At 39.8% G+C, this 17,190-nt stretch overlaps 1 protein-coding gene across 10 annotated transcripts in view; it reads left to right on the forward strand.

Annotated features, from left to right (window-relative positions):
• Positions 1-17,190, forward strand: part of synrg (synergin, gamma) — a 56,015-nt gene that overhangs the window by 24,970 nt on the left and 13,855 nt on the right. For 8 of the 10 annotated variants that reach the window (XM_038303322.1, XM_038303324.1, XM_038303323.1 and 5 more), the window contains 7 exons: positions 5,713-6,267; positions 8,319-8,482; positions 8,614-8,667; positions 9,067-9,163; positions 10,599-10,747; positions 12,080-12,190; positions 12,298-12,336. In XM_038303322.1, coding sequence (XP_038159250.1) covers positions 5,713-6,267; positions 8,319-8,482; positions 8,614-8,667; positions 9,067-9,163; positions 10,599-10,747; positions 12,080-12,190; positions 12,298-12,336 — 1,169 coding nt within the window. The remainder of the gene's footprint in view (positions 1-5,712; positions 6,268-8,318; positions 8,483-8,613; positions 8,668-9,066; positions 9,164-10,598; positions 10,748-12,079; positions 12,191-12,297; positions 12,337-17,190) is intronic. The other 2 variants (XM_038303325.1, XM_038303331.1) reach the window with 1 other exon arrangement.

The raw sequence follows: 17,190 nt of genomic DNA on the forward strand, positions 1-17,190 counted from the left end.
TTACAGGAATACGAACCTTCCTATTTTGAAGCTAGAGAGACTCCTTGGTCCTGCTGTGATGCAAACTCTTAATGTTAAATGTATCCTGATGTATTTAGTTATGAATTGTAGTGTTTTCAAACCCCTCTGTTGGGTTATATCCGACAAACAATCACTGTAGCAAGAGAAAAAGGATACTGTCTCTTTAAATCTGTCTGATTGGATGTAATTGAGGCCCTCTCTTGGATGTCAGGTGGAAGATGGCCCTCTTTGTTTTCTGTAACCCTTTGAGTGCTTTAACTTCCTCATCTTTCCAACCTGGTGAAGGCAGATGTTCTAACCTTACTTCTCCTCTGCCTGTTTTGATATCTTGGCCCAAATCTGACCAAATAAAGTAAAGAAAATGGCAGCTTTTCTTTCTGCTCCCTCCTCAAACCAGTTTAATTGGACTCCTCTGCCAGTGTTTGCTTCCTATCAGCTCCTCAAAGGGTTATTGCCTCCTGCCTTGTTCTTTGGCTTCTCTTCTCAACCAGGCTTTCCAAATGTTCTGTATTCAAATCCTTTTTCCAAAATCACTTGTTGCTTAATTACTTAATAGTTGAACAAAGTTTGTCAATTCCTTAAAACCTGCTGATTCTAGTCTGTAAATGTGCCTTCTCTTTCTGGTTTCTGCATCTTTATCCTCGGAATTTTGTTTTGTCCGTTTGACCTTCTTGTTGTTTCTTTTCTGCCTCTTCTCCTGACTCTGCATGCTCCTGTAATCTAAAATGACTGAAATATATTCAGCAACTTTACAAGTGTTAGTTTGACAAACCTCTTGTAACGATAGACTTCTTTCACACAAGTACTTTGTGATCTTTTCTCTCTTTCTCTCTACTGATGTTGTCGTAATAAACTTTACTGTTGGTATTGCTCAAACGCGTACCGTCTTATTTCCCCCTCCTTTTTTTTCTTCTTTGAGATGCTTTGCTTGGTGTAATTAAAAATAATAGGTAGGTCCTTGTCAATTTCACAAATTGCTTGGTACATTTCTGGCCCTGTTATGCAAAAATAGGATGGGTTCAAGAAGGTGGGATTGCATTTGTGCAGATGAAAGGAACAAATGTTGACAGATGTCTGCAAGCTGTGCTGCAGTGTGTTAATATTAGCTTTACAGAAATGGGAGATGCAGAGATGTTTTGATTGAATGAAATACAAATCCTTCACAGCTCATGGTAAACATAACAAAATGAGAAAGTGTGTATTAGTAGTCACTGTTATTCCAAGTGAAATTACTTTGTTGATTTAGCAAAAAAAAAACAAGAAATTCACACCAGATGTTGGTAATAAGATCAGCTTTGTACAAACGCAGAGGAATAACAATGGTTAAACCAGGTGATTTGTGAACAGGTTAAAAGTAAGTACCGTAATATTCGGACTATAAGCCGCAAATTTTTCGACGTTGTGGCTTATATAACAATGCGGCTTATCTATGGACTTTTACAGCTAACGGCCACTAGGGTAATACCTAAATCTATGGATTTTACCATCCACCATGTTGACGTCACATTTGCTTCAACACACAAGTACGTTAGCCGCTCACGCGGGAATGCGGAGGTCCTCCGGAAGCAGACTTCTACGGCGAGTGGTACGATACAGAACAACAGCGAGAAAGACGGACATTGCGAGCGCAAGACAGTTTGTGTGACACTCTCATTATGGAAAACAAACGTACCGGTTAATAAATGGGAGCTTCTATTGCTCTAAATTGTAACAGTTAACGTATGCAAATATGCTAATTGTGTTGAAATGTTAATAAATAGGAGCTTCCCCAAACAGTTGCCTCTTTCCCGACAATCCTCTCTGTGCACGAACCATATGGTAATTAAACATAAAAAACCTGCGGCTTATAGTCCGGTGCGGCTTATAGTCCAAATTTTACGGTATTGAATATAACTCACACCTGTCAGCATTTTTAGAAACCTGCCTGTCTTCTGTTAGTGCCTGTTGATATCTGCTGCTCTAGTCTCAACTAAAGGCTTGATAAAAAGATTTTCAGTTCCATATATTATGGTAAAAGCCTCCTATTTTGGGTGAAAGGAAATGGCTAACTCAAGACCTTCAAAGAGCTTTTTATTAGACATGTTTTATAACATCTCGATGCTCTAGTGAGAACCGTTAGATTTGTAATCAGTAAGTAGGTAGAACACCGTCTACACCATAAACCGCCATGAAAGCTTCCTTCTCGCTGTCTCAAATGGTATTCAAAATAATAAATGTTTTCTTGGATTCAAGAACTGCTTACAGAGAGCTTTTAAAAGTCTTTTAAATTATTTTATTGCAAAACAATCGGTAACAGACTCCACTGATATTGTCCCTGTGCCTCTTAAAAGCACAAGCCTCCACTGAGCATGCTGAAGTTCACCTAATGTTTTGACAGTAGTCGAAATTGTGAGAAAATAGTTTAAGATGAGACCAGATTTGAATGAGACACACAGAATGTTTAAGATAGATTTTGGACTTTTTCAAGAAGAATTACTTTTTTTTTTTCAGCAAGGCAATGGAAGGAGCCAGTCAGCCAGTCACACAGCCTAAATCCCAGTATGCAGAACTTTATTTTGGGCCTCCCTCAGATCCTTTTAGATCAGAAAAGATTTTGTATTTGTAAATGTCTTCATTTGAAGTGTAATAGTGGGGGATCTCAACTCCTGCAGCTATACATTTCTTGGGATACTTCAGTGACCCGTCACCAACTATAATAAATGTTGTTTCAAGGCTGAAAGTTTTAAAGTGTGCTATGGGAAGATTACTTGCTTGCCATATTTTCTGGCAATCCAGGTAGCAATTCCTAAAAAGAAATAGATTCATGTTTTGTTAGGAAAATAAAATGATAATCTATTCTTTAAATACAATAACAATTAATAATGCATGGTTTCCCTTGCATATAGATATAATGTGACCTATAGGCTTGGTTCTGTTTGCTTCTGGCTCATACACCACACACACTCAGCACTCCAGGAAGAAGCTTGCTGTGAGAAATTGCAGGAAACTCTTGTATCTTGGGGTCAGCAGGTCTCCATGACAACCATTAGATGCTATCTACATGGCAACTGGTTGTTCAAGTGTGATGCCAGAAATAGAAGAGTTTGCTGAGCACTACCGGGATTTTAACTAAAACTCTATTCTTTATGCTGCTGAGACTAAAGCTTTGAACCAAAAAGATCTGAATACAGACAAATAAATGAAAAGGCCTCCTCATGCTCTTGTCTTTCTCAATGTCCGTGGGAAGCTTGTAAGAATGCATTGAAATTGTTATGTCTTTAAAATACCGGAATATCTACAAAGGGATTTGCTGCCTGGATTTCGGCTGGAAAGCTTTTTTATTTTTTTTTCAATCTAGGTCTTTTTTTTTTTTTCCCTAAATAAATGGATTTTAATTGCAGCTTTGCTTTTCACCCCAAAGCCCAAAAAGATTAGATTGCTGCAATAAATGTTATTATTATTACTTTTTTAAAGGTTTTCATACATCTTTGCCAGGGGTGGCAAACGTTGCCCGTACCGTGATGATTCAGCTCCGGCATTAAAATTATTAAAATAAAAAAATTTATTAGGAATAGTTCTCCACTGTGTGGGAGGGAGAAAATGAAGTGTTTTCAAATTCTGCATTATTGCTATTCCTTATTGAGACCTAAAAATATTTTAAGATTTTATTGTTACTTTAAAGCTATAAAAAGAGGTTAAAGTGGAATCTGTGGACAGAGACTTGAACAGTTTGTCCTTACTTTGATTTTCTACATAAAATTAGATCTAACAGCTGGAAATAAAAAGAAGAGGGGTCTAAAGGAGGTTCTGTACAGAACATATCGATACCAAAATGTTGATGAAGAAATTTCTCTGAATTGCTTAATTGCCATTATTATGTGGATTTAATTCTGAAAAAAAAAAACATGCAAAATTTTACTTTCATTATGTAGAACTAAATCAAAATAGAAAAGGAATGGGGTCAAAGAGGAAATTAAGCACTGGCCATTGGTAGGTTTTCCCATCTCTATAATGGACTGCACTGGCAATTTGCTGCTCTGAAGCATTTAGATGCAAGTCAACACTATGCCAGGAAGAGAAGACATCGGAAATAACCTTAGAGAAACAACTGTTGCTGCTTAACTGTTTAAGGAATGGTCATTTCAAGATGCTAAATCTTGAATGAAAATCTTGAATCCTCACTTGGCATATTAAATGATAAAGTTCATTCAGTTTGAAAATGACTGGATATATGCTTATTAGGAATATTTGACATGCTGCTCTCCTCTCAGATAATATTTCACTGGTGATGTAGGATGTTCCCTAAATTCAGCAATTGTTGAACACGGTGGTGGCAGGGTGATGATTTGGGCTTATTTTTGCCACAGCAGACCTTGGTACCCTACAGTCTCAGAAGCAGTTTAAACAAAACTTGGTAAGAATGAGCCAATTTCTGTTTTCTTACAGAAAAAACGTAGTCTTGAAAGAAAGGGCGCACTTTCTTTCCACGATGCACAATATTCGTAAATTAGTAAAACAAACCCATAGGAAACATAAAAGAGAAATCATAAATCTAATTTTAGCAGCTGCTTACAGTAAATGTTTTATATAACATGCCGCTCTTTGTGGTGCCTGGTCTGATCTTTAAAGCAGGGAAATAATGGTGGAAGGAGTGAAAACTGGGTTTAATCTGAGGCACTGGGAAAACACTAGTGGAATAATTATGTTTCCCTATTTAAACATCACAAAAAGACACATTATTACTAAATAAAAAAATACACAAAGATTAATTGTATAGTGGTATATGTTCACAATTTTGGAAATGAAGTTGGCACTTTTGAGCTGGAAAGCTTGTATATTTGTCAATCTTGAGTGTCATGAGAAGAAAATGGTAGAAGGAGCTAAACTAAATCAGATCATCTGAAAGAAATGCATAGAGAAGTGCTCTGGGAATCTTATCTTATGATTGGGATTCTTATCTGCTAAGATCAGAGAGGGCCTCTGTTAAGACTCCTTTGAGTCTTAAGCTTTCTCAAAGGGAAGTGGAACCAGGATGTGACACTCAGACTTTTACGTCCATTACACATTTTAGCTTCTTTATTAATTATTTGACCCATACTTTATTAAGGTGCAATGATTATATGGTTATCAGCTTAATTGATACAAGAAAACAAAAAGATGCTTTTACTGATAAATTAATTTCTCATTAATTCAAACTCTCATGCCTCTATATACAACAACTTCCAGTAATACTTTGAATAATGTCCTTCAATTTGCAGAGCAGCTTGAAGGACTTATCCAAACATCTGGATTTTCTTTCTCATTTTGTCTACTGGTTGAAGCGTACCTATGATGAAAATTATAGACCTCATTTTCAAATAGGGACATTTTCTGTATCATTGGCAGACTAAATACTTTTTTGCACCATTGTATGTACTTGTTAGTCATTATGAATGATAGTCAAATATTTGCCACAATTATGGCAAAAGCTTCAGTTTTCTAAAGGACTTTCAGCCAGTTATTACTGACCATGTCATTATTTACATAACTATTTCATTACATTTAAACCTGAGCAGTGTATCTTTACGTCTCAGGTGTTTGGGCATCAATCAAAGATAGTAATTAATGATTTGAAGGATCAACATATATAAAATTCTTGAATTAGACTTATTTAACATGTGCCATGAAATTGTGTTCCCCTGTACCACCTATTATGTCTTTTTGCCATTACAGACAGAGACAACGGGAAATTTGACCCATTTGGGACATCTGCCCTCAGCACTTTGTCCAGCTACGACTGGTCTGATCGAGATGAAGGTCTGTTCAGTGAGCTGAGAAAGCCCCAGGGCATGGAAGGGGCTTCTCTATCATCTTTAGCATTGTCACAAAAGAATGAACTCAGCTTCGGCAGCACTGACACCATCCCTGGCAGCAGCGCTCTAGGAAAAATCACCACTTCTTCAACTGTAGAGAATGGATCCTCAGGAGGCGACAAGTTCGAGGCCTTCGCCAACTTCGGCTCTGGTGTCCAGACTGCTGACAACGAAGATGATGACTTTGGAGACTTTGCCAGTACAGTTTCTGAAAAATCGGACTCACCCGCTGTCACTGCTGAGGCCAACTCAGAGGGAAACCAAAGCGAGACCTCTGAAGAATTTGGCATCTTTCAAGGCGACAAGCCGAAATTTGGCAAGTTTGACTTCTTAAAAGCCAGCACTCAAGCCAACGTGAAATCCAGTGAGGAGATGATCAAGAATGAGCTCGCAACCTTTGACTTATCTGTCCAAGGTGAGTCTGCTATGAATTCTGGAGGATTGAAACAAATGAAATATGATGTTAAGATTTCAATCCGTTAAGCAGCTAAATGTGATCTCGAACCTTCCCGTTCCTCCACCATGGTACACTGCTCTACCTGCCCCAACTCTCCCCACATGATCTGTAATGGAGCCATTAGACATTAGATGGTAGTGTTGCCATGACAGTCCTGCTCTAATGGCACCGACTGCTGAGATGGATTATCAGAGGCCAAAAAATCCATGAGCTGAAATTAACCGGAACCACTTTAAGGTTGTTCATTTCTTTAACTGCTGTTTGCCAGTGTTATGTCCCACAAATAATTAATTACACTTTTCAGCACTGAGATAAAAGCCCCCACAGATTCCTGTGTCTGGGCTGGATTTAATTTGTCTGAAGCAGAAGGGCCTTGCTAATGTCCCTTCACCCCGTGAAGCGATAATCTGATTACAGTGTGGCTTTGTGCCGGGATGAGTGGCTGTGAGGTAGATGAGACAGCCCTCTGTGGAGGAAGAAGGTGTGGATTACCAGACTCTGAATGATCAACAAAGCCAGACCAGCTTCAGCTCCCATCAGAATAGCCTGGACGTGTCTGTGCCTGTGTTCCCTGTTGTATATTGACAGGATTAGTTTTTCAGTAACTTTTATTTCCCATTTGCATTTTTATGGCTTTGCTTTTGTGTCTAATTATTATTTGTCAAAAAAATTAGCCGTTTTCTAACACCGTAACAGTCCTTAGGGAGTTTGTTCACACACAGAAAAACATAGAGAGCTAATACAAGCAACATAACTATAACTGGTTCAATGTGCGAAGCTCTGGAAAATATTCCTGCATAATAGAGCTTTACTCTTTATTACAGCTACAAATATCCGTGTACATTAATTGGATTTACATGATAAACCAGTCCATAATCTTGCTAAATAGCATAATGGATAGAGTAACAAAAAGTTTTCCTACGTTTTCCCTAAAATGGTTGAGGCACAAAAGCATTTGGCCACATTTACTAAGTAAATATGTCTGTATCCCAGATTTCTATCAGCAGTGCCGTAATTACCAGTAGAGTCCACGCCTTTCCCTTTATCACAGAGGCAGCAGTTTCAGCACAGACATCCAAACCACCTAAGTGGACTCCCCTTGATGTGAAGGAGCAGTGGCTCTTCGCCATAGCCTCTGTCAAATACAATCAGCTGAAATGAGCTTCCTCCACAGTGTGACCTGGCTCGTAAACTGAAGCAACATGTGTTTGCAGATTTCAGCCTGGTGTTTCCATTTGGAGGTCAAAAATAGATACTGTAAATTGTACATATTGTCCCTTGAAAAAACGTATTTATTGCTTTTTTATTTACTTATAACGAGCCTTTTGGCCTAGTGGGTTAGAGCAGTGTGCTTGTGCTTTGAGAAAGTTGCAAATAAATAGTTCGATTCCCACAGCCTGCACTCTGGGTTCCTGAGCAAAACCTTTAACCCCTGAATGCTCCCCGGGCGCCACACAATGGCAGCCAACTGCTACCCACAGGGATGGGTTAAATGAAGACAACCAATTTCCCCATTGTGGCATAATAAAGGGATTAACATTTACATTATTTTGGCATATATATTTTTTCCTTACAGTAACTATTGGGTTCAGACTTGGATAAATACATAAATCGCTGCTGATCTTAAATACGCAGCCTTTCAGTTTTTGCTGCTTGCCAAGACAACTCCTGGTTGATCTGGAGCAGAGCATTCAGAAAGGTCCTGGAAGTTGAAAAGCAAAATAGATCCAGTTGAGTTTACAAATGCAGACTCTGCAGGCTTTGGATTGCATTTTCTGGACCAAGTCATAACAAATTATGTTTATAAAATAAACAGCCGTAATAAATGTAAATAATGGATTTAGATAACTGAAAAACTAAATAGACTATAGTTCAAGAGACTATAGCCTGCTGAAGGTTGTGTTTGAATAGAGATGTTATTGGGGTTTGAATACTTTTACAGAGCGCTTCACCTGCATTTTGGGATTATCTCTTTTCTTGAACTATTTTCTGTGTCTTTATCTTGTCAGGCTCTCACAAACGTAGTCACAGTCTAGGAGAGAAGGAGATTGGGCGATCGCCTCCGTCTCCAGCTCCGGAGCAGCCTTTCAGAGATCGTTCCAACACGCTGAGCGAGAAGCCCATTCTGCCTGTAATTAGGGACAAGTACAAAGACCTGACTGGAGAGGTGGAGGTGAGCAGGTCATCAGTGTGTTACAATATTTATTTATTTTTTTAACCAAGCGGCTTGATGCTCATGGTGTCAGTCTGTTTTGGTTTTGACTTTGTGCTTGTGTGAGAAAGTTCTGTTCTGGGTTTTTGCAGGAAAGCGAGCGGTACGCATACGAGTGGCAAAGGTGTCTGGAAAGTGCTCTGGAGGTTTGTAGAGCTTTTTTTTTTCCTTCCACATATTCTTTCATCTACGGGCAAAAGATTTTCTCTATAACTCCAGGAATGATTTCAAAACATTTTGAAAATGCATCCTGATAGCTTGCATTGTATATTTGAACACTTCTGAGAAATCCAAAACAAAAGTCTTTTAAACTTTTTTTTTTGTTAATAAAATATCAAAATAAAAGAAGCCTTGGCTACAAAGAGTTTCCATTTGTGTTACTGTACTAATTAATTCTGTATATTTTTTGCTTATTTTAAACCCATCTAAACTCAACAGCGGATGTGTCCAAAACGTTCACATTGTTTAGCTAATGATGGTTATATGACAAAAAACAAGAAATAGCATGTGTGACTCAACGCTGGCTTCTGCTGCTCCATGTTAAGGTCATCACCAAGGCCAACAACACGCTGAACGGCATCAGCAGCTCGTCCGTCTGCACTGAGGTCATCCAGTCTGCCCAGGGCATGGAGTACCTGCTGGGTAAAGAACCACACACACTATAGTGAAAAAAACATCAGGGGCTTGAACCGTCTGCAGATTGCTCTGTTGGACAGAGATTATAAAGATGAAGAAGAAAGGGAGGATTTAGGTACCTAGGTGCTGACTATATTTTCATGGCCATCATTTATGGACTTGTTTTTCACTAGGTTAAACTTGAAACGTTGGTTTGAATATACAACATTTAATCTTATGATTTAAGGAAGTAAAGAATTTGGCCAAATTTACTTAATTGTGGATTTTCTCTAATCTACAAAAGGCTTAAATTTATACATAGACATGCCTGAATATTTTAATATGTGAAGTCACAAGGGCAGCAGTCTTAGCAGAGACTCTTAGATTTGCCTCTCCCTAGACACCACCTCCAGCTCTTCAGCTCCTCTCGCTCCATTCTCCTGTTATTTATGAACAGGACCCAAAGATACTCCTCCACTTAAGGCAGAACCTGTTCTTTCTGAAGGACACCATGGTCTCGGACTTGGAGGAGGCGATCCTCATCCAGGCCACTTGCATTCGGCTGCGAACAGCCCCAGTTGATGCTTAAGGCGGAGGCAGTCAGCAGAATAACATCATCTGCAGGCAAAATCCCCTGGTTCCCAAACCAGACCCCTCTGGCCCTTATTTAACATCAGTGATGCAAACCAGGTACTTGCTTCACTTCTACAACAACCAGATGGCCACTAGTGCAGTGGGTATGACTCTGTATCTCTGGAAACCTCTCTAAACTTCTCCAAGGCCTGAGTTTTTGTCTCTGCGACCACCTGGTTAGCAGCACACTGATACCACCTTGAGGTCTCAGGAGTCCCACAAACCACCAGGCTTGATAGGCTCAATCTTCAGCTTGACAGTATCCCTTACATGGTCCACTCAGACTCCATGTTCCCAGCCTCCCCCTGATCTAAGAGAAGCTCTCCTGGAGGTGGAAATCGAATACGTCCCTGACTGGGGGCTCCTCTTCTTCTCTGCAGACTCTCACTATTAGCCTAAGCCTGCTGAGTCTGTCCGGCTTACTCCTCTTTTAAACTCAACAATAGTTGTGTTTGTGGACAGCTCTGCTCTTCTCTTCACCCAAGTGTCCAAGACATGCAGCCAAAGGTCAGAAGATAGGACATGAAAGTGTGTCGTTTCCCTAGGCCTAGGGTGTCCCATTGCCAAATGCAACATCGACAATCTTAGACTTGCACAGAAGTCCAAAAATGAAATGCCACCTAGTTTCAAAGCCGGGGGTCTGTTCTGTGAAATCACGCCCCTCCAGGTGTCACCTTCATTTTCCAACCATAAGGTCCTAGTAGGAAAAGTAAACTGAACATCTCTTCTGAACAATAACGTGTTTGTCTGACACCTTCTGACCTTTTTTTTTTTTTATCGCTTATGGTATGATTTTTTATTTATTTATGTAATTGATTTTGTACATCAGGTGTGGTGGAGGTGTATCGAGTGAGCAGACGAGTGGAGCTGGGCATCAAGGCGACCGCAGTGTGCTCAGAGAAGCTGCAGCAGCTGCTGAAGGACATCAGCAGAGTGTGGAACAACCTAATTGGCTTCATGTCGCTGGCTAAACTTGTAGTAAGTCACTCAAAAACATCCAGAACAGACAAACGGAGCATGTGCCTAATATATAATATCCTAATGCATGCTTCTTCATCAGTGCATGTTTAATTTCACACGGCAACAAAGCATTGAAGGCTTTGGTGACATACTTTATTAATGAAGGGCTGGGCGTCTGTTTTCTTTTTCTGATGCAATGATGTCAGAGCTTTCTAAAAGATCTGAGTTAGAAAAGATTTATCAGGCACATCATTGGTGTTTTCCAAAGAACTTTAACAAGGTTTGATTTTTATCTGATGTCTTTTTTTTTTTATCTAGCCAAGCCAATGGGTTTTAAAAGAAATTTTGAACTTTGGATTGTCGCTGGGGCGACAGTGGGGTCAGATGTAGAAGTTTGCCCTGAAATTGAAGTGTTGACGGTTCAAACCCCAGCTCTGGCTTTCAGTGTAGTTGTGTCCTTGGGCAAGACACTTCACCCACATTGCCTTCTGATGGTGGTCAGAGGGCCCGGTGGCGCCAGTGTACGGCAACCTCGCTTCTGTCAGTGAGCCCCAGGGCAGCTGTGGCTACAGTGCAGTTTACCACCATTAGTGTGTGAGTTTATGGGCGAATGACTGAATGTAGTGTCAAACGCTTTGGTCGAGTCTCCTGACTTGAAAAAGCGCTATATAAGTACTATTTATATTTTCCAAATATAAAATGAAATAGTGTACAAAATAACACATTTTTCAAGGCTGTAATTTGTTGTCTGATGGTTTCTTATATTCACAGGACTAACTTAAAAGGAAGGTTTTTAAATCTCAATTAAACTTTCCAGGTTTAATGAAAATTTAAAAAAACAGACTATGGTCTTCTCAATATATCTGTCTCTTTAATTCCTTAATTCATCAGTGCATTTATTAACTTTCCCATTAATTTTTCATGGAGACTTTTAGGGTATTTCTATTCTTTAATATTCATTAAACATATATAATTCTTTTGTTATTTTAGAGTTTTCTTGTCAATCAATTTCTCCTTCTTTGTCCATCCATCATTTGCCCTCCGTCTTCCTTCATGTCCTGCTGGGGTTGTGTTTTTGTTTTGTTTTTTTGTTGATGGTTGCATATTTAATTCCCCACCCCTATAATATTTATGAGCCTAAAATGACTTGATAAACTGAAGGTAGGTAGGGATTGCTTGTCATTTTGAAATAAAAAATGTTTAGAAGTCATGAAGGGTTTATAGAAAATAAAAGCAGTGATGCATGAAGATGTTTCATTTCCTTCTCAGTCTGATCACTCGCATATGACTGCATACCTCTCTGCTGCAGGAGATGAACCATGTTTATGTTCTGTGTTTGTTTGTGTGCAGCCAGATGAAAGCTCCCTGGATTTCTCCTCCTGTATTCTGAGGCCCGGCATCAAGAACGCCAAGGAGCTTGCTTGTGGAGTGTGTCTGTTGAACGTCGACGCTCGTAGCAAGGTTTGTTCACACAAAGACGCTCCTGTCGTAGAACCATTCTTACAAAAGTGTTGTTTTCAGCAACATGTAATTCTTGATGTTTCTATGACTTTGAAACATTTTTGCAGAACAAAGAGGGAAGCGCTATTGGACGTCTGTTAAAACGAGTATGAACCAGTCAAACTGTCATCCAAATCTGATTCTATTTTCTTTTTCTCTCTCTTGGGACCTCGGGGGTCTGTTCTCCTCTAATAAGTCAGGCCCTGTAGGGGGCCAAAGTGACAGGATCCATCTCTCCACAACTCATCTATTATATTTCAGGATTTTTTGTATTTACATCAAAGTCTGTTCACCATGCAGAACGTTAAAGAAAAGCAGAAATTTTAAATCTTTCTTGTAAACTGTACCACAAAATAAGACTTTTTGAGACTTTCAGACTAAACCCATCTTCATTCAGGTCTCCATGCCTGTCAAGTGCTTACTTCACACAGGCCTTATTCATGGCAGTAATCTGCAGGATGTCTCATAACGACCTGAAGGATCCAAAATTTTTTTAAACGTTTCTTTAATTCTTTAGCGACTTTTCCTCCTTCATTTGATCAGTGCAACATATGGTCAGGATCTTCCCTAACATCCTTTTTGCTTAGACATTTTAAACACGAAGGACCATCGTGGGCAAATCGCTCAGGGTGCATGCTCAAAGATGGACTTAACTTTTTATTCTTCCTCTCAAATGTAAACAGAGCAGCGTGGCAGGGATGCAATGAGTGAAATGCAGTTCTGTCTGTAAAATTGACACGGCTGCCACGTTTGCTCAGCCATGTCTTTGTCCAAATACGTCGTCGCCTTTTCTTTTTTAGGGCTTTCAGCACAAAATTGCACAAATTGCCAAGACAGCGCATTTCAATATAGTGAGCTTCATATTCCTCTCCTACTGGTTTAGCTTCCAGATAGACGAGTCAGAGCAGCTCCATCTCACTGTGGAGCTGAGTCCGACGTGGTTTTTAGTCGCACAGTGTGAGCAGGTAGATTGCATGAGAGCGTTGGGCCGAACACGACTGAAACGACTGGAGAGAAAAAAATCGCACAGTGTACGCACAGCTTTATATTATTTTCCATGTGAATCCTAGTTTGTTCATTCTTCTTTGCCTTTTCTAAAAAGTGCTTTACATCAGTTGTACCTGTGTTTATCCATGCTTGGTCAGATCCTGACATTTGAAAAAGAAGAAGGGTAAGGCAGAATATAGCGTTAGCCTCGCTGCATGCAGCTAGCCAAGCCTTCTTGCATCATTTCTCTCTATCTCTCTCTCTCCAAAGCATCTCAAATTCCTGTGACTCGAAATGTCAATAACCTACAAAACATCTGCACTGTCATGGAAGGTGGTGAGCAAATACACTTCCTGTCACCTCAGGTCGCAGCATTCCTGAGCCCTGATCTCTCCTATAACTTTGTATTGCAGAGGAGTTACTGCACATGTGCAACGTTTAACGAGAGTCTATGGGCGAAGATTATTGTTCCCTAGGGTGGAAATATGTCACCAATCCGAGGAAAAATGAAATGGCGCTTTACATTAAAGATTAAATATTTCTTACAGTTCTCATTGATTAACATGACTGCGCAAATTCTCTGCATGACGTACGTGAGCGGATCAGTGACGGTGAATGTGGAATCTGGGGGTCACACATGCAGGACAGTGGCCATAGAGGACCAGCTTTTGGCAGCCCTGCTTTAAAGCATCAAACTTGATGCATTTTATTGGTATTTCTCTGTGGTTGATCAACACAAGCAATCCCATTCATGCTCCTTTTAGAGTAGTTTCCTCACATAGAATAAATAAAATGAAAAGCCAGAATAAGTTATGAAGCAATATTCCATGCGCTGCACACATACAATCAATCCTCTAGAAATGGAAGAGTATTGATCAGTGGCAAATCTACCAACACCTGGAGGTCCAACTAAACTGAAACTGGACAGATAGAGGGTTAATCATGGTCCGGGGCACCTAGGGTTATTCTGAAGGTGTAGATTTCTCTTTCCTCCTCCACCTTCTACAATACACTGTCATTAATTGGACTGTAGATAAAATGAAATTTAAAAAGAGCAGCCAACGTTTAAAGAAAAACCTCAAATGATGTGCAGAAAGTGGAGAACTGTTGATCAGAGCTACTTGGCGATAAAGAGTCCGAGTGTATTTAGCACTTTTCTGGTCCTTCCGACAACAAAGCTTTTTACATTGGAAGCTGTTAGGTTTAAACACCAAACATTTTATTCAGTAACCTGTACAAAGAAAGACACAGAGAATTCAGTATAATTTACTTGCAAGGAGAGGGGGTCAGAAACTGCATTCAGTTACAACCTCCAACCCACTCTGAAACAGTTTCCGCTTTCTCCAAGCCTTTATTGAGGAACGCCCTGGCTACAATGTTGGTTCCGACTGCTAAAAAGGAGGAGGGGGTGAAACCAGTCGGAACCAGAAGTTTTGCATTACATCATACAATATCATAAGATAAGGAGAGCTTCACTCCTCATCCGGTGCCAGTACGTGCAATCCTCCCCTTTCCACCAATCTCCATGACCTTGCTTCCTGCACACACTAGTAACAAGCATTAGAAAGACAGCAAGTGAAACATTTCAACACTTTGTGTAATACAAGTATACAGGAATATGCAAATGTGTAAATATGAATGTATAAGTATAATATGATTAAAGTAGAATAACTTGTACAATTAATCCAACATTTCCCTCCTGTTTATTCACTTTAAGCTATTTATTTTATCATTCAGTAGTTACTTCTTTTCACATTTTCAACTATGAAATCATGTTTTAGCTGTAAAGGGTACACTCAGAGGTACTTTAAACTAGTGGGTCACTGTTAATGTCATTGGAATTAGGATAAAAGTCAGGAAAATGCAAAGAGATTTCATCCTCTTCGCTGTCTTCATCATCAGATGGGTATTTTTCAGTGGGCATGAGGGCATACATTTCTGCTTTCATGGGTTGTATTGCTGTGGTAATTAGTCTATTTAGCAGCGCTCTAATACATGGAATACAACAACATCCACATAAGGTCAAGATGGCGGCAAATACAGCTATAGACATTAAAATAGAAAGCACCAATTGTTTGTATTTACCAAAAATGTCTCCAAATCCATCCCACATTTTTGTGTCAACTCCAGAATGGTCTTTCATTTTGCTGTTAAGAGAGCGAAGGCCTTCAAGGGCCTTTGTGAGGCTGCCATCTGCAGCGGTGTTGTTGGGAATAAAGGTGCAACACTGATCTCCAAAAATAGAGCACACACCACCTTTTTCAGCTAACAACATGTCAACAGCAATACGGTCCTGGAAAGCCATCAGAGAGGTAGCTGACAATTGTTCATGGACGGCGGAGAAGCCTTGTTCTGTTTTATTTCCCAGCCTCTGGACGTTATAATGGATGTAGTTGATTCTGTCTACATTTTTATTTAGAGTACACCACCAGCATAAGAAAGATTCAAATCCTGCAGAAACTTGATTGGCTAGTTTATACTCATCAGGAACACCTCTGGGTACCCCAATGCTATCAATATAAGTAGGGTCATCTCCACTCCATGCATTTTCAGATGCCCTCCTCCTTCTAGTATGCTCTGTGTGAGGTAAAATGCTGTTTGCAGTCGTCAACAATTCATCCGTTGTGAGTGATGTAACAGAAACAGGTAAAATCAAGGTGACAGCAGCACATAATCCAGTGGTGTTACATGGAAGTCTGTCAAACAATTTGTCATCTCCACACCACCACCAGATGTCGCTGTGGGATTGGGGTTTAAAAAAGGCGGATACCAGTAAAATACTTGCACATTGTGTTTCATTTAGTGTGCCTAGTTTCGGGCCCACTCCGGTTCTGTTTACACAGGTGAAATTTGCCACAGCTACTTTTTTCAAAAAGATTGGTTTCTTTTTCTCAGTTGTGGTCAGGGGATAGATGTTATCCCAATAGGTGCAATTATCAGATGGGACCGTATAATTCATTTTATCTAGAAGACATTGAGGAGTTATGGTGGCAGGAACCACACGTAACAGCTGTCTAGCTCCCATATACACAAGACAATCATTAGACACTGTTTTAGCTGCTTGTTCTGCCATTAAAAGCCAGTTGTTTGTTTGCCCAGAGATTCCAGTGATGACTTGAAACAATTCATCTGTTTTAAGCGGACCATTAATATTTTGAATTTTTATCTGTTCACCTTGGGCAGAAGTAAGAATCCCTTGTATCTCATCTCCTTCTTGTGTAATATTTACGGGGCACAAATACAAAGGCCAACATGGATCGGTTCCACTAGACCGTGCACATAGAAATGAGGAAGAACAGCCTTCCTTCTCAAGGGGTTCTGCTGTGGAGTTTATTGTCATAGTGAAAACTTTGGAGGCATGGTTAACAGTGAACCCTGATATTCTACTCATCCATTTCTTAGCTAAAGGTGTCCATCCATACGATCCCTTTTTCCACTGTCCAGTGGTTCTAAATACGTCTCCCCAACCATTATGAGTTCTTTGAACTACGCGAGGAAATAGGTAGAAATCATAACCGTGCCAATTTCCCGGGTCATGTTTAAATCTTTGCGAGAATGTTTGAAAAGGAATAGTCACCAAACTGATTACTCTAGTAGAGTTATAGCAGAGATAGACGTCCCTTTTACAAATAACTGGATCATGAGGGCAACAAGAATCCTTGCCCTGAGTGAGAGCTAAAGACAAAACTAATATGAATAATCGCAACATCATCTAGGTTCAAACTTCAAAAAGTGTTCTATGGATAATCTTTTTACACAATGGTCTACTTCCTATGACCTCTCGGCAGAGTTGTTGAATCTTCACCAGTTTGAGATGGTTGTATGCTAAAAAATACGACCCCCTTTGTACGATGGACTTCCTCTGAAGGTCGGTGAAGGAGACCAAATGTGTATTCTATAACAGGTACCACAGTAGGATGACTAGAATGCTAAGCAGTATGGTAAGGTTCCAGAGAATAATTAAGAAGGTGATT

The sequence above is a fragment of the Cyprinodon tularosa genome, unplaced genomic scaffold (assembly GCF_016077235.1).
Source record: "Cyprinodon tularosa strain WSP-4 unplaced genomic scaffold, ASM1607723v1 ctg51, whole genome shotgun sequence".
Classification (NCBI taxonomy): Eukaryota; Metazoa; Chordata; class Actinopteri; order Cyprinodontiformes; family Cyprinodontidae; genus Cyprinodon; species Cyprinodon tularosa.